The following is a 26,500-nucleotide window of genomic DNA, read 5'->3' as shown; positions in this document are numbered from 1 at the left end:
TGTTCCCTTAAGCAGACATCGGTGCATATAAGCATTTTATTGGCAGCCAGGAGCCTTCAGAAAAAAAAAAAACGGTGGAATTAGGAGTGTGTGCTTTTTGAGGTTCGAATGTTCGCATATAAAAGGGCGACAAAGTGGGCGGAAGCGACGTCTTGTAACAAAGGACATCACCACACATTAATCTCTTTTAACGGTAACATTTACGATGGTGCAGACGTTCAAAAGCAAATATAGCAGCGATCCCCTTAGCTTAAATAGTGGTAAAAACCACGTTGCGGTTGATATTTTGGCTGTTCTTCGTTAAGGATAAATGTAATATTGACCAGAGCAGAATTTCCAGAAGCCAGTTCAAGGTAACCACTGCGCCATATGCGTTGTGAAATACATCACATTTGTAAAACGACGCCAGTTACCACCCATAAATTGTTACTGTAATTTCTTTCCGACATGTTACTTTTAGACTTGTCTAGAAACGAGTAAACATAAAAAAGCTGGGATTACATCATTGTTTAAGATAATAGCGTGGCTGTCGCCTTTAAATGAGAAAATGAGCTCCTCTATAGAAGTTGCCGTTATTAGAGTGGGCGCTGGCATGTAATTGCAGGATGACTGTTTCAAGGAAGCACCTGTCACGTTTTAATACCAGCGATATATCTCTGCAAAATGTGAAAGCATATGCCATTATGTTCCATTACGCGGCGCCGGCACGCCTGTACAAGCAAATGTTTCATAAGCTTAAGAGCTCTATTACGTGCGATCTGATTATTTATTTATTTATTTATTTATTATTTATTTATTTATTTGGACGCAATTGAAATTTTGGCAGATACCTTCTAACAAAATAGTTTTCGCTAACGGGCGTTGGAACGCACACACGCATGCGCACGCACACACATACGCACGCACGCACGCACGCACGCACACACGCACACACACACACACACACACACACACACACACACACACACACACACACACACACACACACACACACACACACACACACACACACACACACACACACACACACGCGCGCGCGCGCGCGCGCATGCACGAACGCACACACATGCACGAACGCACACACACCTACAAACGCACACACGCGCACACACCACACGCACATTAACATTATTTTCACATTTTTCTCCTATCGCTTCTCTTGGGTGTGCTGCCTTTAGGCAGTGCGAGTTATGCAGCATCAAACATGCCCTTTAGAAAAAGTTAAATGTGACGCTGAAAGCATCGAGGCAGAAGAGCACTTCGGAAGGCACAGGTGCACGGGCCAGCCGTGAAGTGATTCAAGAGGGCCGGCCGGGGCACGTGCTTCGACTGATGCTAAGGCAGGCGTTTTGCGTAGTATTGCATTGCTAAATGCAGTACCCTCTCATTGGCGACGCCCAAGCCATTCACTCGGCAGCAGCGGGTGCCCTGCTAGTACCCAGCAGCGGCCTCCTCTCTGTCGCTGTGTCTCGTGACGTCATCGTCGGCGCGCTCGCCCGGATACACGCGACCGCACAGGCGCCGGCCGGCTGCAGCCTCTTCGCTGGGAGAGAGTTTACACGGAATCTGGCCCTTGTCACCACTCCATTGAGGGCCTGCGAACAGTGTGGGTGGCCCGGGAAACGTGACCCGATAAGCGTCGTCGCCTAGTGTGCGCCCCCGCGGATAGCGGGCCCAATAAAGCCGCCGCTCAGCTGCCCGGCCATCGTGGTCGCGTGCTCGCATCATCCCCGTTCCGCACTGCCATGCCTTCGCCGCGGAGAAGCTTTTTCGTTAGGAACCTCCTGCGTCAGGTGAGCACCCGGGCGTGCGAGCCAACTTTCCTCGTGTCTATACAAGCGAGCGCGCTGTTGATGCATGTGCACGAGCAGAGCGGCACGCTCGTTTCATGTTTGCGCGCGTTCAATGCGTCCAGTGTGTGCAGGGACTTCCGGATACTTCCCGCTAACGGTGACGCATTTAGGAGACTTGAAAGCCGGTGGATTAGAATTCTGACCACTGGGTTTAAACACCGCGAGTACTCGTATAGGACACAAGCAATAGAAGAACGCAGGGCGCGTAGCGCCCGTCTTATTTTCTCACGTTTCTCTTCTGTGTATATGTTCGCGTTGTTTAGACGCAAGACAATTATCCGATTCACCACGCTCAGCGCCTGACCTGCATATTTTGCCACGGCTGTAGTGAGTATTTTTATGACTTTTACTTTTTAGTGCCCGAAAAGGACGAGACACAGAGGTACGACGCGGACACAGTGCTATGTCCGCGTCGTACCTCTGTGTCACGTCCCTTTTCGTGCGCTAAAAAGTAAAAGTCATGGAATACCAGCATGCCCAAACTTACGCTCTTTTATGTAGTGAGTATTTTTATATAGCAAAGTGTCATATTAGGAGCAGCATGATGTTAGTTTGCTGCAGACAGCTGCTCTCTCGGTGACATGGTTCGAACCGTGGATAATGATACGGCCTAGCTGGTACCTAGCCGAAGATTACCTTGTGCCATTATATTCGAAACTATGAATTAAATGCGCTGTTTAAGTGGTGCTGTTCTCCTAGCACAGGTATATTGTGTTTCTGTTCCGTTCTGCTGTAAATTGGTAGCTGGGGAAATACTGGCATTGAAAATACCTCCGCTACTCCATTGCTCTTATTTTTATAACAACCTTTTTTAACTATTGTAAGGAAGGTAATGATAATCAATATGCTGCAGCAGAGATTCTACCCTACGAGGCCAAAGCCAATATATATATATATATATATATATATATATATATATATTGTTGCAGAAACCGTGATGATTTTCAAGTTATCCGAAGCCGAATAGCTTATGCGGACCGCAGAAATCAAATGGCCACACCATCAATACTTACGAAGTTTACTGCTGATGTCTGATGATGTTTGACACAAATTATCGTAGAAATGTTTTGGTAGATCGACGCCATGACAGCGGGATGACGAATACGGTGTGATGACGATAGAGGCGATGACGACGGCCGCATGACCATGATGGCGTAACAAGGGAACCACTACAGCGTGACGGCGACGGTTTCATGACATGGTGCTCCGACTAATCGCTGTATTATCATGAAAATCCCACGCACTGTGGGATCGAGTCGGCCTAAGCGAAGCTGAGGTGAGGCTTCAAGGCGAAAGCGCACATATCGACCAGAGACGCAAAGAGACCGTCGGTCCAGGCGGCGGAGAACCGCGGCACAACGCCACTAGCGACCGCAGCATACAAACCTTCGTAATTCAGGCTGCTTCAGATGCCAGGAAGGTCTCGCGCGACAGCACTTGCGTCTCAAAGACACAGATCCACCCACTCCACAAGCCCTCACACGTTAGTATTGACGGGCAATAGGTACAGGGACATGGTTGGAATCGTTTCAACGACATGGCAGACCAAAAAGCTCGATCACCTGCCCCATCTTAGACACCTATATCCATTCCGTTGGATCCCCGCGCTCTCCACCAAGCACTGAAGTCTAGCCTCCGACGGGGACACACGCACCTTGATTGCCTCGTGTGTCTGCTTTCTGCCCCGCAACCTTACCCGGGCGCCGGAAGTATCTCTTCGGAGTCTTCGGGCTGCAGCTGGCCCTCCCACAACCGGTCACCTGTGCTTGGGGATCGACAAAAGCACAAGGAACGTTCCCCAAGTGCCCGACTCCGGCGACAATGTAGAATACCCGACACCTGCTTTGGATGTGTCCTGGAACGCGGGCGATCAGAATTGAGAAATTAAGAAAGGCTGGACTTAAGCTAGACCTAGCTGAAAACTATGACCGTTGGGTGATGTGCAACAAGTTTGCAAAGACACTGCTGCAGTTCTTGCACGCTGCAGGGTTGGAAGCTTTTATTTAACTTTGTTTTTATCCTTTATGCCTTGCGGCTAATCTTCCAGAATAATAATAATAATAAATAGAAAATCCGCATTCGGTGACGAACGCGCACCTCAATTCGGTTGCACGAGGGCACGTACCTTCAGCAGAGAATGTCCGGCCGCCGACCACGAGAATGGGTGGCAAATCGAGCCAAAGAAAGCTGTTTGGTTTAGAAATTCAACTGTAGTGACAATTGTGGGCACTGTTGGGTGGGGGATTCAGGCTGCGAGCTTGCAAGAGGCCTTGTGCGGATAAGGTTTATACCTTTGTGCTTTACAGATTGACCGACAGGCTACTTGGTTCATGGTTACAGAAAGAACAGCGGCACCTGACGGGACTATGCAAAACTGAGCAAACAGACACAGCGGTGTGTCTGTGTGCTCCTGCTTGTGTCGTTCCGTCAGGTCTTCTCAGTCCTGCGCAGTCTCGCTAAGTGTGTCAAGAAACATTTCGAAATGGGTCCTCAAGTAGAAACCCCATGGCAATTTGCATTCGCTCTGGGCCTACCGGCAATAAAAACTTACCTGTACAGGGTAGCTTTCCTCGACTATGTAAAACGCGTCTATATAAAATAGGCTGTCACAAGGACAGTCGCAGGGGAAGCCCAAGGTACTTGCTATGCCCTTCTCAGATGTGCCCATGGCATGGCAACGCTCTTCTCTGCACGGGATCCGTAACTGTCCCTGATAATTTCTCACTACGAAAGTTATCAACTACCGTGACGCTGTGTTGAAAAGGAGGTACCACTATAATCCCGGCTTTGAGCCATTACACCCTAGAAAAGACAACACGACGCAGATCACGGACATTTGTTAGAGGTTTTTCCTCCATACTTGCTGTTCACGGTTCTTCTATTCCGTACATTAAGATTGTTGCTCGCTATTATTATTATTATTATTATTATTATTATTATTATTATTATTATTATTATTATTATTATTATTATTATTATTATTACACCCAGGAATTTTGGGCATGGCCCCTGCGGCCATCTGTCGAACTTCACTGCAATGCAACAGTCTAACTCTGTGGGCAGCATTTTTAAAAGTGATATTTCAAAAGGCCACCCGAATTTCAACAAATTTCAGTTAGCAACGTCGAGAGGGTATGCCCATCATCTTTTTTACGGCACTTATTCTTAACTTTCCTGCTGCGATAGAGGAGTATTTTAATCGTGACCTAAACACTGCTACAACGCAGCAAGGACGCTACTTCTGAGGGCTGTAAATACGCATGGTAACAAAAGGGTGTACCTCTAGACGTTGCTAAATGAAAGTTGTTGAAAATTTTTCGGACCTTTAAAATTTTTTTTATGAAAATGCTGCCTATTGAGCTACGCTGATGCACTGCGGTAAAGTTCGGCAGATAGCCCAAAAGGCAATGTGCGAAATTGCTGGACGTGTTATTATTATTATTATTATTATTATTATTATTATTATTATTATTATTATTATTATTAGTAGTAGTAGTAGTAGTAGTAGTAGTAGTAGTAGTAGTAGTAGTAGTAGTAGTTGGGCTGCTGAGCACAAGGTCGCGGTATCGAATCCCGGCCACGGCGGCCGCATTCGATGTTGACGAAATGCGAAAACACCCGTGTACTTAGATATGGGTGCACGTTAAAGAACCCCAGGTGGTCCAAATTTCCGGAGTCTCCCACTACGGCGTGCCTCATAATCAGATCGTGGTTTTGGCACGTAAAACCCCATAATTTAATTTAATTTAGTAGTAGTAGTAGTAGTGGTCACGCCGTGGTAGTTCGGTGCTTTTTGTGATCGTCGTTTTGCCCGCCATATCGGAGTCTGTGACCTCTAGTTTAGAAACAGCTACGCTAAAGGAGCAGTGGGGTACGTCATAAAAGGACATGATTTCAACCGATAGGGGCATCTTAACTGTTACTGTTTTCAATAATATATCCTCTGTAGAGAGTGTTTTGTTGCCGAACATGGCTCTATTGTGCCGAAATCGAATTCCCGCGTTATTTAAACAGCGATAAAACTGATTTTCCGCTTGCACGGACGAACAATAAGCAATAAACAATTTTGTTTAGAAGTTTGTTACGTGTGATTTCCTGACCTAATTTTCTATGAAGAAAAGGAGCTCTCTCCAAAATGTCAACGTTCAAATTGTGCAATGTCCTTAAAGTTCCTTCTTTGCTATGTTGGAGCTTTTGTCAACCCAACTTAGCGAGAAAACAAACATGCACCACATCTAAGGAATAATAGGCGTCGCTGTATCGCTGTAGGCATATGTGTTTTGTTGTGTTTGCTAGATGCTGATTGTCCAGACTGGCACGAAGGAAAATTGACGTTATATGGAGGAATCTCGGAGCTTTCATGACAATGTATGCAATTAAAATTTGCGTCGTGTGTTCAGGAGTGACAGAGGACGTACAGTGAGGAGCTTAGTACGAGATCCACGGAGAAAAGCATACTTTCTGTGACGTGATTGATCAACTTATTCCTGTTTACTTTATCTAAATTTCGTCGTGTGTAACATCGCGGCTATTGAGCCATCATACCGTATCTGTAGAGAAAAAATTACAACGCACGCGTGTCAACTTACACGATGCTCTGCAGTTGCATAAATGCATGAAAAAAAAAAAAATACTGGAAAGATTGTTCTTTTTTTTTTTTCAGAGTTGCAGTTCATACTGCTTTGGCCGGTAAATAGGTGTGATTGATGTAGGAAATTTTAGCCAATTTATGGCGCATTGCATGAAACAACACGGCGTGGGTGTACGTGCACAGTATTTCCTATTATTTATGCCGTATAGAGGTACTGAAGAAAGCTTCCAGATTTGTAACTGATATCTGTGTTTCAAGCGTGAAAGTCGCGCTCGTTTTCTCAATTCTGATTTGTTTCGCGCGTGACTAATGCCATTGGTATTACTCCAACCCCTACGTGTCAGTACGCCGTGTGCAATCTCGGATATGTGCAACAAATATATGACAAAACGGAAGCATCCATGAATTTGAAATCCCGTGCTGACGCAACCACAAGTTCCGGTTACTATATTGGTGCAACGGCAGACACCATTTAGGCAGTTTAGTTGAGTTTAAACAGAAAAAAAAAGAAAAAGGAAATGCCTGCACAGAATCTGACTTGCCTCATAATGGACGTCACTTCTATGTGTACTGTATTTCCTGGTCAGGCGGCTGATGCTAAGTACAGCGATTAACGTCCATTGCCCCAAATTTCTCAAAGGAAATGAACAGAATGTTATTGCTGCAAAGTACAACAATAACAACACTTGGGCGCCCACCGGTCACAATGAGTTTTCCTTGCGATATCAGTTACAGGGATGGCCTTTTATGCCCTAGGTATTGTCGTGGCTACAGAGGACGAGATGTAGTCAATTCGCACGAGCGCAGCGCTCAGGAAGGCGGATGTTAAGTTGACGCCGAATTAAGAGGAACGTTCTCGCCTTAACGTTTTATTAAGAAAGTTTGCACCCACTGCTTCTCTTGCACTTTTTTGGCCAATGAGAGAAAGATAATCAACTTTAATCGGAAGAGCACGCGAGCGAACCGAGCGTGGGTAGCTCCTCCGCTCCTGCAGCGGCCTCCCCAGCCCTTCTCGCTCCAGTTGGCGCTGGTTCGCCGAGTCATAGCTGGACAGCGCTGCCGGGATGTGTTATGGGTGTTCTCTCGGGCGTGCTTTGTGCGTGGCCATGCCATGTGTTAGAGCGGTGCGCAATCGTCGCAATGGGGGAATTTGTGAGAGTATAACGCAGGGTGTATAGCGCGGTACAGACTCAAATGTGGATACGTGTTCGTTTGTAGTTTCTGCTGTACCACGGCTTCCTCTCGCGTGGCAACGAGGAACGTCTCGTCGGGTTTAATCAGTCGTCGACCCTCAGCGCGTGCTGAGGACTTCACATCAAGGGCATGCAGACTGCTGTCGAAGTATGCACTTAGCTACTAAGCTACACGCGTGGTTCTTATAGCGAACGACTACATTCGACTTTCATCAGATAGCGAATTTAGTTGACTGGATACCACACGTAGTGATTGACTTCAAAGAAGACCCGGTTAGGCTCAGTGATGTGATGTCACGCACTCTTCGGACTGTCTCTGCGATCGCCTTTTGCTTAAGAGATGCTCAAGGACTGGTGGAACTCGGTTGCACTTCGTTAAACTCACGTTTCTTTCCCAACAGCAGGGAGTATTATTTTCCCCCGCTATTTCCCAAGCGCCAGTTATCGGAAATACCATTTGCCGTCACGCGTCGCGGGAAATCAAAAAACAACGTGCGAAACAGCACTCTTAGTGTATCAGCTGTTAACAGGCAGTGCATGATGACCGTTGTTTCAGGTACTTTTACTATCTTGGCGGCACGTGTAAAAAAAAAAAGAAAAAAAAAGAAAAAAAAAGCTAAACTTCACTGTGCTATTGTCTTCAGAAACGAAAGCCGTCTTATCTCGCGACGTGACACGATGCCGGTCTCTCTATTTTACGGCTTCGTTGATGAATGAGTTGATGCGCTCGCCCAAAGCCATTGGAAATATCTGCTTTGCGAAGTACGGCTTTGAAGTGTGACGTATGTGCTTCTGATGAACACAAGCTACAAGCGGGTTCTTTTTTTTTTTTCTTCTTTTTTTGTGAGAAGGATAAGCAGGAGGGACAACGGCGAACCGTAATTGAATTCGATGTAAGCACTGACGAATCCTTGTAAGGTAAATGAGATGGGATATTAAGCCTTATTATTTTCTGACGAGAACTCAGCTGCAGGTAATCAGAATAAAGGAAGTATACAATGCCGAAAAAATAGCATATAATTAGTTTTCGGCGTTCTCAGTTTAAACCGAAGACATCTAAAACTACCTCTGAATTCATTTTTGGTAATTCGATTTTATTTAGAAGGTCAGTGTTCCAGAATAGCTTCGCAAAGAAAGAACGGTGAAGAATCTATTTGGGAATCTCGTCATCCTAAAGTGTTATATGAGCCTGTGAGTGGTATGCATATTGGTGCTCATTTAAGTAAAGCGAGATAAGTGCACTTGGGGGGCTAATTACAGAATTGTGGGAAAATGTCGGCTCATTCTGATCATGGATGTGCGAAACAATGCGAGAACTCTCGGTACCCTTCTGTTGCGTTCAGTAATTCTCTAGTTTAACAGCTTAGCGCATTGCTTATTGTAGTCATCACGTTGCCACTTGGCGATTCTTTTCCGCTCGTTTCAATAACATTAATTGACTGTTGGCTGCATGGCTGCTACGTACGACGGTTGCATATGACTGATTCTGGTGCGCATCATTGTATACTAGCACCCATTTCATTGTATAGCGAGTATGGTGCCCACATTTTCCTCGTAACACGTCCGCACTGCGGGAGAGTTGCACAAGGATGACTGACAAACAGCGAGCATACGGTATCTGCGACATGCCTGGCGCAGTTCGCCAATGCATTGCGGAGGTGTCACTCATTCAAAAGATCAATATTACCTCAAGGGCGACCCCGTGCATTACCATGCAGCTCTTAAACCTATCGCTTCCATTGCAGATTTGACAATGAGGCGTCTAATTATCCCGCGCATTTTCTATGGGGGCGAGATGAATAGCGCGCGTGGCCCGTGCATTATGTGCACGTTAAAGAACCCCCAAGTGGTTAAAATTATTCCGTAGTCCCCAAATACGGCGTGCCTCATTATCAAATCGTGCTTCCGGCACGTAAAACCCCGGAATTTAATTTTTTAAGCGTCTAATTTGCTTATGTGGAAATTGCAGCAGAAAGAGATATATGCAGCAGAGATTATATGAAGCAGAAAGATAAACTATGCAGTGGAATAGCCTGGGAAAACAGGCGCGATGGCATCAAGGAGAATAATTAACAAAGGCGCAGCGAAGGTGCTGTCGGTAGTTATATGCACCTAAAGCAGGTGGCAGTTTCCCTTAGTTTGATGGGCCCGTATAACTTTGCGGGCGCAGTTAGCTCAATTACGGGAAACTCCGCTAACGACGAGTTACTTAAAGGCAGAATAATGCTAGGGGTAAACCTTGGAAATTTTTGTGCGAGCGTAGTATCACAAGATGACCTCAAATTAGGAAAAAATAAACTATCAGCTTTTTATTTTAGTTTTTCCGAACCCCACGTATGCACTTTTCGATACTCTGCGTCTCAGTGTTGCTACACTTGTTTACAAAAAGGCAGCGTGTCCATATCACAGTCCGTGGAAATCGGGGCCCGTCGTTCGGGAAATTCTGCAGAGTGAAAATCCAGGGCGCACTGGTAATTTTTTATTGTCCAAAATTTTTTCAGCAAGTTGCCCAGAATAACGCAATCCCAGCAGAGACGGCTTTTCGGAAGGGCTGTTTTCGCGCTGCTTGCGCTACCATATGCGGGCTCTCACACAGTAGTGACGTGTTGCTTTTTTTCTCGGAGCGTAAACAGTTAATTCACGCACAGAAATTCCTATCACCATGCCACTTGCATACATGCCTGTGAACGCGAAATGAAGTGGCGGTATGTGGATGGTCCGGATTAGCCGATCATTGAACTCTGGCACTGCGTCGAATCTTCGAGAAGCGAGCAGACGCTCACAGCGACATCTGGGAAGGAGCTCTTTACGAGGACGACTTGTTTATCTTTCTCATTTGCTGCGCGTCAGCGACCTCGCTATAGACGTCGATTGGGGCGGATTCACTGATACGCGCTTTTACTCCAATTTTTCTCTGACCTTGAAACGCGGCAAACTATAAACCGCGGCCTTCATATCGCTAGCCCGCACCCTGCCAGCCTACGATTGCTTCTGAGAAGACCAGTGCGCGGGTTCCTCGTCACGTGCAGATTGCGTCAGCAGCGGGCTATATTCGCGCGAGCATACTACAGGTGCGATAAAGCGATAAGTCTGTGGAACGAAAACACACCCTTGAACGGGGAGAATTCCTGCACGACCCCGCGCAGATTACGAACCGTCCTTGCGACACCGGTGGCGCCACTGGTGCTAGCCGGTGGGCCGCGGCGCGGAGGACCATGCTCACGTCCCGGCGCACTGGCCCTCCTCGCCGTTCCCACTCGAACGCGCGCTGCCGATACGTTGTCGTCAGCGTCGCGTGCCTCGTGCAGCCCTGTGACCTGATAGCAACGTTCGACCGCACAACGCACTTTCTTTCTTTTTGCGTTCCTTTCCTTTTCGTTTTTTCTTCTTTCCTTTTTCTTTTTTTCTTTTTTTTTTTTTTTTTGTCGCGGACCGCACTTTCGGCCGGACAACTCCGGTGCAGTCGACCTTCTGCCGCAATATAACGGGCAGTTGGATTATCCATAGGGCTAGGCACGAGAAATGTCAGCCATACAGTTTCACACTAGAATTACGACCTAGTAAATCTATCGACTGCAGTGGTTCAACCACAACGAGATTCATGGATACGGCGTGGATTATTTTCTGCGATGTGGGCATGGCTTCGTTGAGAAATCATACTGCCACTTCTTTATTGTTGTTGGAGTGCTTTGAGCTTCTATCGCAACGTTTCTTTAGCCTAGTGAAACGTTCTCCACTCACAGTTACACATTATCGTACAATATACGTACGATAATGTGCAACGTATCGAATGATTTCAAGGGGAAGTACGAGTGTCGCCTAAGCCTATAGATCACATTTGACGACCCTGCGTATATTATTTTGGGGTACTCTAAACAATCCCTGTTATCTGTAGTGTTCTGAAAACAGTCTAATGCTTTAAATGAGAGGCTCAACGACGGCACTCGCTCCCATATAATAAATTTTTAGTAAGAAATATGCTTCAAGAAAGTTAAATAGGAGAGGGCACAAAAGGGGTTGAAAGCAACAAGTAAGAGAAAGACAGAGAGATAAAAGCAAATAAAAAAACAGAGAGAGAGAGAGAGAGAGAGAGAGAGAAAGAGAGAGAGATAAATAACTTTATTTTGCCCAAAATGTGGTTAGAGGAGGGGGTAATGAGTAGAAGCCTCCCCCGTCCCCCCTTCAGACGGCGGCCGGCAGCCCCTGGGCCGCGGCGGCGTCTTCAGCCATTTGGACTAGTCTTGCTTGAACATCCGGGTCCGAGCTGAGCAGCACGGTCTCCCATTGCTCCTCATCTCTTATTATTGAAGTTGGTTGTCGTCTTTCTGACCTGTTATTCTAATTATATTGTTTCTTTGGGCATGCCCAGATTATGCGTTGAAGGTCTGACTCTGTTGTTACAATGCTTACAGGGAGGTTGACCAGAGGGTCGCAAAGGTTGGCTACCCTGTGCAGGGGATTGGGAACAGCGGTGCGAGTGATGAGAGAAAAAGAAGAGAAATGACGTTATAATACTTTCTCTGTGGGCGCTGTCACACAATTTGCGAAGGCGCCAGATAGTCATATACACAGTGCCACTAATATATTCAGCGTCACACAGTGCACAATCGAAATTTATCGCACAGTCCGGTATCTCTTAAGTGACACACTTTATAGCGGCTTGTGAAGATGTCCGTGTAGGCCACTGTCCAAAAAATTTATTTTCCGTGAGCGCGCGTTTGTCCAGCTGGTCTAGAGTGACTGAGAGCGCTGCTCTTTGCGGGTTGAAACGAGTACACTCGCAAAGGTGCGCTATCGTTTCGCTGTACCCGCAGAAGTTGCCAAGGGGGCTATTTGCCATTCCAATGATAAAAGAGTTCGCATTTAAGAACTCTACTTCCAAGCCATAGAGGGGCCAGAAGCGTGGAGTCACGTCATGGGAAGTTTACGCAAATTCATATACCATGGACCATCCCTCCCGTGTTGCCTAAACCGCTATACAAGGGCTCCATACAGATGCTAGCCGCGATATTGCCCCCTGGTAAGTAATCTGTACAAAATATCAATGAATCTCTTGCAATCGGTTTAATCTCTACGTAATCACAAGAAAGTATGAAACTCCTTGCTGTTAGGAGTCAGTGCGTGTTCGCCAATTGGGGATTTGTGGGTTCCTTTCTTACTATTACTCATATCTGTCCATTTCATTCTGTTCACGTCTGCTTGCAGAGAAAAACAGTCAAGCGTTTGCGAAAAGGGTGCGCATACCCCCAAACTAATGGTCGAATCGAGACAAAACATTGCAGGGGTATGCAAGGCGTTATATACCGTCTGACGTTGTGTCTGACGTTGTGTCTGGAGAAATTATGAATATCTGAGGTCATCGTGTCTCTCTTGTGGAAAATAGCACTTCTCCACGTTTGGAACGACTGGTGTAAAAGAACTAAAGGTCGAATCAGAAATGAATATCGAAGAAATAAAGAGGGTCTGAAAGTACAGAGATGCGGAAAAGTTAGGAAAGTCACAAGAAATTATGAAAGTCGCACTATTTTTTACCGCGCCGCCTAGATCACGGAGGCACTAGACCGATAGCAGCGTTAAAACTAAAAAGTTGACTGGATTGAAATTTTGCGAGAATACGGAGCAAATAGCAAAGCATCCGTGGGGAAATTTTCAAAATGCTAGGTTGGCTATAACGAAAAGAAAAAGGGAAACTGAGGGTCCCGATTTTCTTTAGTCACAACCATATGAAGCCAACAGATAATGAATTCAAGGCAAGTATAGGGGAAATTATTTGCAGTGTAAAAATTATTAGCTAAAGACCAGTGAAAGTTGATGAAAAAAGAAACTTTCCGCCGGTGGGGGCAGGACTCACAATATCTCCATAACAGATGCACAGAGTACTGCAAAACCCTGTATATAGAACGCTGTACAAAAGGGTGAAGTTAATTTGATATTTGTCGCGATAATTAGGATAAATAGGGGCCAAATTAATTATGTTGATTGAACTAGGTAATTAAATATATAGCTATAATTTGGACAACAAAGATTTCGAGGAGAAACATTGCACATTGCATCGTTGAATCGCTCTACGCGGCGATATGGTCACTGGAAATTGCTTCACGAAATTGGAAACGTTAAATTAAGCGCGTTAATCAGAGCGGGGTGCCATCAGCTACGTGAAGCCATCAGAGGATGGCTTCACGTGAGCAGAGCGTGTCTCGAGAAATAAACCGCGTTTAGAGGGCGCGGTGCTTTGCGGTGTCATAATCACCTTTGGCGGGAAAGTGTGACAAGCATCGCTGGTCTTTGATCAATGATTCTGCAAAGTCATATATATTAAGGCGAGGAAACCGTAGAACACTGTTCTGTGCTACTGCCTGTCCTCCGAAATTGAAGGCCTTTGCCTTTGCACCGCTGTCAACCCGCTAGACGGAAGACCTTTCTCGTTGAACAAGATTCTTGGACCACGACCTCGTATATCGCAGCTGTAGAAGGCCACACAAGCGCTGCTGCGATCTCTTGAGGTTACCGAACTGAAAGACCGTCTGCATATGATTCAGAGCTGAGAATTTTCACTACGTGGGCGACGTCTACACTGGACTTTCTTTCCTTTCCTCGATCTTTTGATGAAAATGGAAAATTGCCTGTACGTTTTTCATACAACAAAATTACGGAAAGGACCATGGACTAAAAGCTACAGAAGTGTAGCTTGAGTGCGCCTGAGGACTCTTCCCCCAGTGCAGGGTAGTCAACCCGGCTCACACCTCAGTCGTGGCCGTGTGGGACCTTGGCGCTGTTGTTCCCTCGGAACTATGCCGTCGTCCCTGCCATATCCCCTTCTTCCCCACTCTTTCCCTCTTTAATTCCTCTACTCCTATGTAGAGCTGTTGAGGTGCCCTATAATGAGAGACAGTTACTACAATCTGCATTTTACACCACTTTTTACTCCCCAACCCTATAATCTCAACCTCTCAGTCCTGGATAACCTCCCTGCCTTTCACATATCCTTTTCTCTCACTCTCTCTCTCTTTCAATGTCTTGAATGCGACTCTTTGAGAGAAGGAAATACGGAAAGTAGTTTGTCCCTGCGAATGAAGCTTTCAGTCCATCAACCTGCTGGTTGCTTCAGTGATACTGTGACACATGTGCCGTTTGTAGGTGCGGAAAAAGTAAAATCTCTAATATTAGGCGTATGTATAACAAAAGAAAAGCCCCAATGCGTTACCACAGCATAACACGCCAGAGAGATGTGCTGTTGTGTTTGTAATCATCAAGGCGACTCATGCGAATGCCCATGGTTACTTCCCACTTGTAGTCCCTTTGAAAGTTATTCGAAATGCGCTGAAAAGCGTCAAAGGTTGGCCGTAGCAAGGCGGCAGCCTTTCGTGTCCTTACATTCTATTGTTGCTTTGATTTCTTCTGGAGCCGGATTTCGGGATAACGGTCCAGCACCCACGTAGACTGAGCTCGTAAGGTTGACGTGCCGTCCGAAACGATGCGTGCATCGGCATGCTGGGCGGAGTGCGTTCCCGCTACGCTTCCGCCATTACGCCTGCATGTAACCGGCTGCACTACACCTGCCATACCTACGATGCGTTTAGTGACGCATCGTTTCCCTTCCTTGCCGGAGAGAGATCGCGCCCTTTCAGGCGTGACTCATTGGTGGAGTTCACGTGCGAGGCGGTAGCGGTGGTCGTCGAGGACGCGCTTGGCTTCGCGTGTTGCAACTCTTGGCGTCAGACAGGATAACGTCGGCTCGCGATAGCGGCGATGCGCTCGCTTGCACCGCGCGGACCGCTGTCGCCTGGAAACCTGTACCGGGAATAGTTGTGAAGAGCGCCCTTCCCACCGCTGCGCCATATCTTCCTCTGCTGAAGAGCGCGCTCATGAGAGCTCGTGTTATTGCAGCTGTAAGTAGCGATCGTGCTCTTTGTGCTGAGTTGCAGAGCGTTTACTGTCGTCCGTCGCGCGTCAACGGCGGCGCCTGTTGCTCGGGCGGGCTAAGCAGCGGTTACCTTCTCCCAGTTGCACGGAGCACTGTTGGTTCGTTTTTTTTTCTTTGATTGAGCACTGATAAGTATTGTGTAGCTACATATGCGCGTAGGCGGAAGGTACAGTCTGCGGCGTGTGCAGCGATCTGGCAGTCGCGCTGCAATAATTAAATTACCGCTCGTTCCGTCTTATTCTTATTTTGTTATCATTAGGGCTGTGCAAGTGCCGCTCATCACGAGATGTCATTGCGTAAAGCGTGTAAAACTTCGACATTCTCTTTCCTCGCCGCTGTTGGGATTGTTGAGACATTCTGTTTACTGCTTCGGTTTCTCTTCTTATGGCGCAGAAACCGTTTGCTGGACAGCAGATGTTAGGGGCATAACTATCGGTCTTACCTTCGAAAAGAAAAAAAAAATGCAGCAATATTTTTGCGGGCACGTAATTATTGCTTTGTGTGGAAAGCCCAGTTTTGAAATTGGCGATTCTTGCTGTCCCTATACGGTCCATTATGAAACATTTCTTAATCGCCCGTGGGTAAAATCAATGCATCCGAATCGGTTGTGGCTAGCGGTGACAGCTTCACAGCGACAGCTTCACTGTTTATTCAGCCACAGTGCCCAGATGTCTTAAATCAAACGAGCTGCAACGTAGGATGAAGCATATCGTCATTTGTACAACACACTTGCAGGTTATTCAGCCGTTTCCTCAGGTTATGGTGTCCACATATCATTAAAAAAAAAAAGTGTTGTTGACGTGCTCGGTCGTGCTATTTCGGCACTCGCGAATTCCGAAAGCGTTATCTTTAGGCTGGGAGTCGCATTGAGGCCCTCTTGAGTAGGCGTCGTATACAAATGGGTGTTATAATAGAATGCTGAAAGTAAAAGTTTCACTCTTTATTTGTTTTCGTCCGGAGCAAAGTGATTTCTATTTTAGTTTACTTTTCAATGCAATCAGTGCCATCTCAAGATGAATCTGGCAGTCAGGTTTTGGATATTCTTCATTACCAGGCTAGAGATAACTTCCTCCTAAAAAGAACGCTCCTGCGCTCTGTGCCATATTGTATCAAACGCCTTGACACTTTGTCAGGCATTCATTTGCCTTCATCTCATGGGCCTCGGAAAGTGTTTTTATTTCCTTTTAAGTTTGCTAAATGAACTGCAGACTTCAGATGTTGTTTTTACAACGATTGACTCGTCTTATTAGAGATTAGTATCAACCGTCTGATGAGTGATGAGATCACCGTATACAGCTCATAAAGAGCTACTGTAGAGCGCGTTCTGGTAATGTTTCGCAGATATTTACAACAACACATCTATCTTAGCAAAGTTAGTTGCGACCGTATAGAGAGGAGTATCGCGAGTGAGGAGTGTTTTCAGATCGTGGATTGACTTAAGGCTAGTTCAAATAGCTTGCGAGTCTTAACACTTTTAGGCGCTGTGCACACAATTGTACACGCCGAGATTGTACGTCAACAGCAAAAGCATTGATGAAAGTAATGATATTTAAAATGTGTTGCATAAATCTTGGAACCCTTTTTATTGGAATTGTGGTGCAATATTGAATAAAATGTGCACAATGTTTGAGTAATATGAGGGGAAAGTAGACGGTTTGGTATTTTTGCTCGGTGTAAGTATGTCGTTGTTTGCAGCGGGTTCACTTCTTTCTTTCTCTTTCACAATGTATTGCAACAGGTATAATTTCAAGTGGCTGGATTGAGGCTTTGCAAGCCTGCTAGACATTAAATAATTGATGTTCTCATATCTGATGTTTCTGTAGTAAGTTTTTGCGTGAGTCCACATTCTGTAAACTTGAAAAGTGTAACTGAAGAATTGAAAATTCTTATTGTATTCTGCAGCTGTTTTTATGATTCTGAAGATGTAAGGAATGCGGTGAAATTAAGGTTTATAGGTTTATATCAACAGAATTGATTGATGCCTGAAACGGTTAAAGAAAATGAACGCGGGATGAGACTGTAGGTTTGAGCCCTCAATAACGATCTCAATCCCTTGCTCTGCTGCAGCACACCAGAATGTCCACTGACACGACCCTGGTGGAAAAGTTCGAGGGCTGCCTAGTGGGCGCGCTGCTGGGCGACTGCGTGGGTGCCCCGTTCGAGACGGATTTCACGGGCAGTAACTTTCCGTCGCAGCAGACCTTCTTCCAGAATCTGCTGAAACACGCCGTAGTGCCTGGTCCCAGCGCTGGCCGGAACTTCCGCCCTTCCAAAGGTAAGTTACATCGCACTATAGAAGTATCGTAATTAAGCATACCAACAGGCTTAATTGTGGTCGGGTGGCGAAATTAAAACAGAACGCAGGCAGGATACAAGACAGAGCCGGTCTGTGAAAACGTTCTTATCAGAATCGAAACCAAGCAACGCAAAGGGTTTATATATGCAGATGGAGGCTTGAAGTGATCTACAGTGAGCAAGCAAGGGAAGCCTTTCCTTGTTTGACTGCTATTAATCACTTCTCAGGTTGAAGTATCATTCCTCCAGCTGCTTTTGCCTGTCATGCATTTATTGCTGAAGAGACGAGGGCATACTGCAGAAATGTAAGGTCCGGAAGTTATATCCTGTAAACCTGTCAAACATCCTGTTTTTGGTTTTGCTCAGTGCATCATTTTTGGTAAGGAATGTTCAATTTGCCTTATATACGCGCATATGGGGGCTTCTTACTCACACTGAGCGCCATATAGCTTCGGATCTCGAACCTCTTTGAGCCGCTCACATGTCACTCACGGACCCCCCTCGAGGGGCACGTTTTGTTTATTTTATGTGAAAGCGTACTTCCTAGAAGAAATGCCAAACTCATACTGGTGTGTTTTGTCGCTACGATCGACACTGTGAATCTACATAACGTTTGCGCTCGTGCCCAAAGCGAGGATGATGGCGCCAGCTGAAAGTGCAGTTGGTCGAAGTCGGAAATGAGGTTAGACAGTACTTTTGTTTCTTGTCCTCAAATTGGTGAACATCAGTGTAGATAGAGCAATTTCAATCATATAGGGCTTTCAAAAGCCTCGATGGAAATCTGCTTACCTTTAAACTGGCCATTTCAGACAGTGTCACGTCTCAGAGGGGTCCTCGTGGACACGCTTGACCTCATCCCAAGGACCCCAGTGGTCCGTGCACCAAACTGTTTGCGATACACTGCCATAGGGTAGCTATTGTTCTCTACATGATGGCGCTAGGAGCTCATTTCTGCGGACGCTATCATAGCCCAGTCTGTCTCAGAGCCGGCTTTAGTTGATGAGACAGCAGTCGGCGCCACAAGGCGCCAACATCTCTTAACCATATCAAAACAAAGGAAAACAAAAATAAGCCCGTGGCCTTTCATTTGTTGGGCATACTCTTAACGAAATCGAAATATTGCTTCGGGTTAGTAAGGAACGCAGTTTCTTACTAACCCGATTCGCATTCCGTTTATTCCGCATTCCATTACTAACCCGATTACTTTCGTTTCGCAGTTCACCCTGGCCATGGCGAGTACCACTACACAGACGACACCGCGATGACGATGTGCCTGGCTAAGTCACTACTTGCCAAGCGCCGCTTCGATGCCTTCGATTTGGCGAAAAGGTGATTCAGTTATTTATTTACATTTGATACACTAAATACTATCCATATAGTCGTTGCTTGTGCACCTTTAAGCGATATAATTTCTGGATTCGGCTGTTTCACAGTCAAAGTGTACGAGACCCAACGAGGCTCTGCATACGCATTTTCTTACCGTCAGCGCACGTACGTTGCAACTCTCACTGTAAAGGACCAATTTTAACATCTTTACGTGTGAATACTTCAGAGTATACAATGCGGCCTTGCTACATTGTCATTTGGTGAATGTACTGTGCGCTGAGCGCTCATTACTCGCACCACAATCACGAAGGTACCGCACAGTGACAGTCGTGCAAACGCATAGACGGTTTCCTGTTACTAAAATTTTCACGTTTTAATTTATGTCGCTAATGCACCTTGCTTACAGCTAACCTAAATGTGATTCAGCTTTGTGTCTTGGCGCTTAATAGAACTTCATCCTTCGCAGCTCCCTTTCATACTACGAGGCCGCATACAAATGATTTTTCGTCTGTTTCAGATTCACGACTGAGTACTTCGAGAACGAGGCTCTCGTCGGCGAGTACGGAAATGCGGTTCGGGACGTGTTTCGCAAGCTGAAGAACATAAACTACGAGGACCCGTACAAGCCTGGCCAGGAGCAGTTTGGCGGACGTGGCTCGTATGGGAACGGCGCTGCGATGCGCGTGGCGCCGGTCGCGTTGTTCTTCATGGATGACCTGGAGAAGATGGTCGAGGTGAGCGTCCTGTGCTACCTGAACCCCCCCTCTCTCCCACGCACTATATATATATATATATATATATGGCACAGGTTTAAGATCTAAATATATTGGGAAGATATATGCGTGCAGCAAAAATAAATATATGCTTGACTATAATGCGTAGAAGAACTAAAGTGACGTTCAAAGAAAAGGCGCTTGTAGATTTCGAATCAGCTTTTTTTTTTTAACATGTCTGATACTATTCAGCGATGCGATACCATCAATTGCATTCTCAAGCTTTCCCTTTGAAGCAAATATTCGAGAGAATATAATGTAGCAATGCGTAAACTGCTAGATCGCCCTTGTATGAAACCACGCAAGGAATAACTTACATATAGAACGTTTTCTATCTACTCTACCACCGTTTTTTCTGTGTACTGTCGGCAGAGGCATTTATACCAATCTATTATAGACACCGTCCACGAAAAAATATCGATTGTTTTCTCTATACTGCTAAAGACAAGCACCAGGCGCGCTATAGAGGCGTACGCTCACTCCATCATCCGGTTGGTGTTCCAGGCGGCGAGAAACCAGGCCAAGATCACGCACAGCAACAAGATAGGCTACAACGCGGCCATCATGCAGTGCATGGCTGTATATCTTGCGCTGAAGAGTGATCCTAAGACCCCGCTGGACCCCGTGGTGTTCATCGACCACCTCATAGCCTTAATGGACAAGCTTGAAGAGGCCATTGATGGATTCAAGTGAGTGAAATATATTTACTTGAAGTGCCAAAAAAGTTGCAAACATTCATTTTTTTTTTCATTTTTTTGTGCGTGTGCTTTAAGTAGCGCTCGCGCGAAAATCGGGCAAACACTTGTAATGCACGCATCGTAAGGAGGAGCACATATATGTTTCTTGTCTTATTCGTATTGTGGGTTAGAACACCGCCTTGCAGGCAGTAACTTAATTAACAAACATATATAAGATAGTACGCAAGAATGTGTGCTCCCTTCCTTATGATATCGAAAGACTTTATGGTGTGTTCTGCACACGTTACAAGACACTTACATGGGCTAGACACTATTTATGGACCACTTACAGAGTCTAGACGCTGACGTGCTTTGCTTCTTTTCTGCTTTCTTACAGGCCGTTGGTATTCAAGTTAATGCACATAAAAAAGATACTGTCCAATCCAGAGCTTGATCCTACACCAGCGGAAGTGGCCAAAACGCTGGGAAACAACATCACAGCGCAAGGATCTGTGCCCACGGCAATCTACAGCTTTTTGAGATCACAGAGAACCTTGAAAGACTTCGAGGTAAGAATTTCGCAGAGTGCACACTGTTGCCATGCCGTTTCCTTTGGGATATAACATCTTCGTTTAGAATCTTCGAAGCAGTTAGAGTGCAGTTGCATACGGTTACAGCCATGGGTGCCGCTTATAATATCCCCGTTGTACTCTTGCAACTGCAGAATAGAGTTGCCTGCGCGCATCGCGGCTGTAGTAAACGCAAGTTTAGCTAGAAGCTGGCGGCGGCGGTAAATGTAGCGGTAACGCGGCATCCTAAAGCATTCCATTAGTTAAGTGCAGCAACATCTCCTTGTTCTTGTTTAGACAGTGCTTTGGTGTTGGCGAATGAGGAAAGGTTGTTGTATAAATTTTCTGGTACGGTTTCGACGGTAGCCGCTTGAGAAACACCCGTACTATTCTTCAAGATAGATAAGGGGTCACGTGAATGTGGATACTTGAATCTATCAACAGAGGCCGAACAAGTAATGCCTCGGCCCGGAGCCAACGTTTCGACAAGACTACTCGTTTTTATCACCTTTTATCGATGCATCCACTTCAGTGCATTCGATTAGGCGCCCGGAGCGCGCATGGTTACAAAATTTTTCCCATCGCCGTGGAGTGCCATGCACTGAAGCGCCGTTCTCACGCAAGCCGTGAACCGGAGCTGCCACCCATCTTTCTCGAGTCATGGTGGAGATGTCGAGTGAATGAACGTTCTGAAACACGGTGCAAGAGTGCATTGTGGAGTCTAACCCTGGTTTGTGACTGAAAAAAAAAAAAATTAGCGGGCTCCAGGACTGTAAGTTTCAACGCGTATTGTTATTGAAGACTTTGCCATTCGTTTTACGCAGCACGAGAGCCCGTTCGTGCGCTGCCTGTACTTCGCGGTGGCGTGCGGCGGCGACGCGGACACCATCGCGTCCATGGCATGCAGCATATCGGGCGCCTTCCACGGCATCTCGGCCATTCCGAGCGTGCTCCAGCGCCAGTGCCAGGCCATCGACGAGGTGACGCGGATAGCAGACGGTCTCGAGGAAGCGGTGTCCAAGTGACCCTCGCTACACCGGCGCCGGCCGCCACTTATTTATGTATGGAACGCGCGCCGAGCAGCAAGCAGTCTACCGCCTGGTGGTGGCGCGGGTTTTCCACGCCCGTCTCTCCCGTGCCGGCACTTGCTAGAGCAGCCGGGCTGTCGCGCTTCTCGATGCTTGCCTTGATCTGGATGTATAAATGATGAATGGAGGAGTAATGAGTTTTATTATATGTTGTATTGTGTTGCAATCAGCGCCACTCGCTCGTCTTGTTTTATTGCCTTGTATTGAGTAAAAAATTAGAAACGCTCTGGTTTGCTGACTTTCTTTCCACATTGCGGTGGGCAAAGTGTGCTTTTGCGAACGCCTCTGTCCGACCGCGAATCGCGTTCGCTGAGCGTGACATCACCCCTTGATAACTACCTCACGTTCAGCCGCGATAAATGTACACAGAGAATAGTACGAATCACACGAATACCCAAGGAAGGTACTTCATATTTGTATAATTTGTTGCGTACTACGCCTCCTCAAATTTCTCAGAGGGGCTGGGTTGCAGGCTTTAGGGTCCACGGTGGAGGGATTCCGTGCTATAAGGCCAGGGACAAAATTTATGGCGGCATGTTTTTTTTTTCTTTTTTAGAATCATGTAAATGGAGAAATGAGATTACAGGCCACTAAGATCCCTGAACTGGCCGAACAAAGCCCACACGAGCACTTTACATCGGTATACTGGTTCGTGCGAGAGCACGAACCAGTGGCGACAGCAAGTGCACGTACCAGAATGCTTACAAACTCTCTGGTTTGCTTACAAACTTAGGCGGTGCATTTACAATGTACCACTTTAGTTTGTAAGCCAGATAACAAGCTGTAAATACGCATTTTGCTTTCTCGTGCAAGTAATTTCCACCTCTTCGAGTAATCCAACTCAATGACTACAAATGTGCTATTGGCGACAGGGCATATTTAAAAATTTGGTTTACTCGAAAAAAAAAAATTACACCTACTTTTATAGCAGAAGAAAAAAAAAGTCAAATGCCTTCTTTTTCCTAGCTTCATTTGTAGTATTACCGCTACAAAGTCTGCAGAAAGTAAGCGATTGGTAGAATAGAATGGCGATGATGTTCATGGCCACGCACATAGTCATGAAAACATGTGATGGTCATGAAAGCTCATGGTCGTGACAGTCCACGCTGATACTCTGTGTCCCTTGCCCTTCCAGATGATGACAAAAAGTGAACAGCTGAGTCGAAGTAGCGATAAAAAAATACTAGACATGCTTTCAGACTTTTAGACTGACACTTTGCTTCTTTTTGCACAACAGCCGACGAGTACCTTTTTGTATGCGACAATCTTTCACGCGTTGGATCAATCCCCACTTGCGGACCAAGTGGACACGAGCAATCTCATAAAAGTGATTATCGGTGGCAGTACACTTACCTCATCCGTTCTGGGAAGTGTCGTTCAGAGGTGTCGTTCAGGAAGCAGCGTAAGCCGGACTGCTTCTCTTCCTTCACTTTCGATTTCTACTGACCAACTTATATTTCACAGAAAACGAGGAATGGAAATTTCTAGCTGAAAACCCCATAGGCGAATCGCAGTTACGCTCTTCTGCAAGCAGCTGTGTTAAAGTTTTAAAATTTGACTGATGAACGTCCAAGGCCAAAAGCAACAGCTGACATGCAATACGGCTGAAACCAAATTTCTTAGAAGTTAATGTAATGTTCACGGAAAACTAAAAAAAAAAGAAAAAAAAACAAGTACATACCCGTTACAGTGAGAGAGAGAGAGAGAGAGAGAGAGAGAGAGAGAGAGTAAAACAACATTATCTAAATAAAGATCGTGCTTGGATACCCGTTACAGAGGGCGTGGGCTGTAGGTAATAAATAGTGTACAACACCCCATCGTTGTAAAGTGTAATCAGGCGAATCTTGCAAAAAAAATAAGAACGTTCAAAATTATAATATAACTGCATGATTTCGCTATCATTGCATCTAGCGTTACAGCTGTTTTCCAGGCTAACATCTCCAGCTTTTCATCAAAGCAAGCATCGCCGGCCTCTACCTCTCGGCTTTCATATACTACTTACAGAATGATTCTGAAGATTAATAGAAATTGTAACATAGACAGCCCATAAGCATGCTTATCCTTGCTTTTACTAGAGATTATGGGTGATGAAGTTTCTATAAAAAAAAGCCATACTTGTTCGAATGATTGTCGCAGCAGAATTCACAAAGCCATCTTTACAGCGTATAGTATTTAAGGTGCGAAAAGGAAGTATATACGCGCCATAGCTGAAAGTGTTACCCCATATGCTAATGCACGCTGGGACGTGCGTTACAATTCCTAGCACCTGTAACGCACCGAAGACGGCCCTCCTTATTTCAGGGAAAGGCGAAAGAGAAGGTACGGCTAAAATATGGGCAGCAGTCGACAAGAGCACGCTGCAAAGGACGATGCTATAAGCATAGCTCGGAGTAACAATGTAGGGGACTGTCCTCGGTTCACTAGGCGGCTGTCAGAGTTGTGCGCGCATATGACCAACTTAAGGAATAACAACAGAAAAAAGGGATAGCGTTATTAAAGGACGTATTTTGTATTCAATGCGACGTGCAAGGAAGTTTATACGGTATGCATTGACATCAAATGAAAACGGACCGGAGCTGTGAGTTTCATACGTGGCGTGCATTATTACGCTGTAGCCGACGGAAATTGGTATTCAGGAGTGTGCCACGGACTCGCATCGGTCCGGCCAGGGACGGTCGGGCGCAGCAGGAATAATGGGTCCATTCGATTAACTCCGAGGCTGACAAAGCACGCGGGTCTATTCGGCCACGTTCAGTCGGCTCGCGCTCGCGATCCTGCAGGGCGCCGTACAAGGGATCGGGTCAGTGTTGTTCGAGCGGGAATTTCCCTGTCGTATCGCGTGCTACACTGAGCCAGTGGTGTTGGGCTTTGAGGTAAGGAAGCCGGATAATCCATTTAATTTACCGCGTAACCCTGCAATGATCTGTGAAGGAGAACGCTAAGATAAAGGCTCACGCCTTTCGGCAAGAGAGAGCATTCCTCTGTACTGCATACGCGTGCTAGGTCTAGCAGTCACAGTGTATATTTGGGGGCCATTAGGAAGAATATAACAACTGACACGAATATCCTCATAAATAGTAGTGAAGAGGGAAAACAACATTACGGATGGAAATGAACCCCTTATATATAGGATGCGGCAACTTTAGCTCATGACGTAAAAATGAAATGGCCGGAACGTACGCGCGCAGAATAAATAAACTGAAGATACAGGACGGATAACCATATTATAATACTGTATAACGCAAGCTGAATACAAAATTACCTAAAACTGTGAAAAGATTGAATAAAGAAAAGTTATCTACATACGTGAACACAGGCCGAGTTTCTCAGGGTAACCAACGCTGCTTTAAAACCTAAATTTTATTTGCTTTTTGGTTTTCTTATTTTTCCTAATGATACTTTCAGTGTTAACATGATTTGTATGCTGCTACAAGATGTACAGTTGTGAAACATGGAACCATGATGATTATAGGGTCGTCGACGCTGCTTTAAGATTGGAATGTTTAGAATATATCTAATAAAAAATTTTGAGAACAGAAACTTTACTGCTGTTGTAAAAAAAAAAAAAAAAAAAAAAAAAAACTGCTTGGCCCACTGGGAACGTGGGTTCTCGAACTCCAAGAACGACACCTAGACTGGGAGAGAAAACATTCTTTACCTAACGCAGCCATGGGAGCTATAACGCAAAGCTAGTCCAAACTGTTTCTGTTCCAATTCTGCAATCAGCCCTCCACAACTGGGCAAACATTTTTAGGGCCACGCCCACTTCGCCTCTCTGCCACGCGATGTCACGAAAACCGCGAAACACGCCTGCTATGACGTGTAAACACTGGCCCGTTCCGATAGGAATAGAAGATGCTTGCCCATCGATTGCTTTGGCACTGGCTACTCGGAGCTGGCGGGCAAAATGGATTTATTTGCGTATAATAATTTTTTTTTTGCCTGGCAGTGTAACACTTTCGAATCCTTTCGGCGCATATACGACATCTCTCTGCCAACTCTTCTTCGCGAGGATGCGTTTTAGCGGCGTTCTTAACCTGCCGTAGCACGTACGCCGGCACGATTTTCGACCAGCCACCGCAAACTAAGCAAGGAGAAGCGGGTCAAACGCAGACGCCGACACCACCTTCCTCATCCGGTTATTTCTACTTTCACTTCGCTAGCTTGGCCCAATCGAAGCCCTCTCCACTTTTGCGTGCTGCTCGCCTCTT

The 26,500-nt window shown here is 45.9% G+C and overlaps 1 protein-coding gene across 3 annotated transcripts; it reads left to right on the top strand.

Annotated features, from left to right (window-relative positions):
- The first annotated feature begins 1,587 nt into the window (after positions 1 to 1,587).
- Positions 1,588 to 22,519, top strand: LOC119461586 (ADP-ribosylhydrolase ARH3). Of its 3 annotated transcripts, none has more exons than XM_037722941.2 (7): positions 1,588 to 1,793; positions 17,629 to 17,836; positions 19,074 to 19,185; positions 19,700 to 19,916; positions 20,460 to 20,644; positions 21,030 to 21,201; positions 22,026 to 22,519. In XM_037722941.2, the coding sequence occupies exons 1-7, from the start codon at positions 1,746 to 1,748 to the stop codon at positions 22,224 to 22,226; spliced, it is 1,143 nt and encodes a 380-aa protein (XP_037578869.1). In that variant the 5' UTR covers positions 1,588 to 1,745; the 3' UTR covers positions 22,227 to 22,519. The 3 variants fall into 3 exon arrangements, with proteins under 3 accessions (XP_037578869.1, XP_037578882.1, XP_037578891.1); XM_037722954.2 differs by lacking the exon at positions 1,588 to 1,793 and adding an exon at positions 15,353 to 15,526; XM_037722963.2 differs by lacking the exon at positions 1,588 to 1,793 and adding an exon at positions 15,527 to 15,659.
- Positions 22,520 to 26,500: the final 3,981 nt, after the last annotated feature.

This window comes from Dermacentor silvarum, chromosome 1, assembly GCF_013339745.2.
Source record: "Dermacentor silvarum isolate Dsil-2018 chromosome 1, BIME_Dsil_1.4, whole genome shotgun sequence".
NCBI classification, from domain to species: Eukaryota; Metazoa; Arthropoda; class Arachnida; order Ixodida; family Ixodidae; genus Dermacentor; species Dermacentor silvarum.
This window is presented reverse-complemented; position numbering and strand designations above follow the sequence as displayed.

Bases quoted from the DNA above. Each gene is read 5' to 3' on its own strand.
- LOC119461586 (XM_037722941.2), top strand. From the start codon at position 1,746: ATGCCTTCGCCGCGGAGAAGCTTTTTCGTTAGGAACCTCCTGCGTCAG. The intron at 19,186-19,699 runs GTGATTCAGTTA...CGTCTGTTTCAG, and splicing joins GCCTTCGATTTGGCGAAAAG to ATTCACGACTGAGTACTTCG. The intron at 19,917-20,459 runs GTGAGCGTCCTG...TTGGTGTTCCAG, and splicing joins ACCTGGAGAAGATGGTCGAG to GCGGCGAGAAACCAGGCCAA.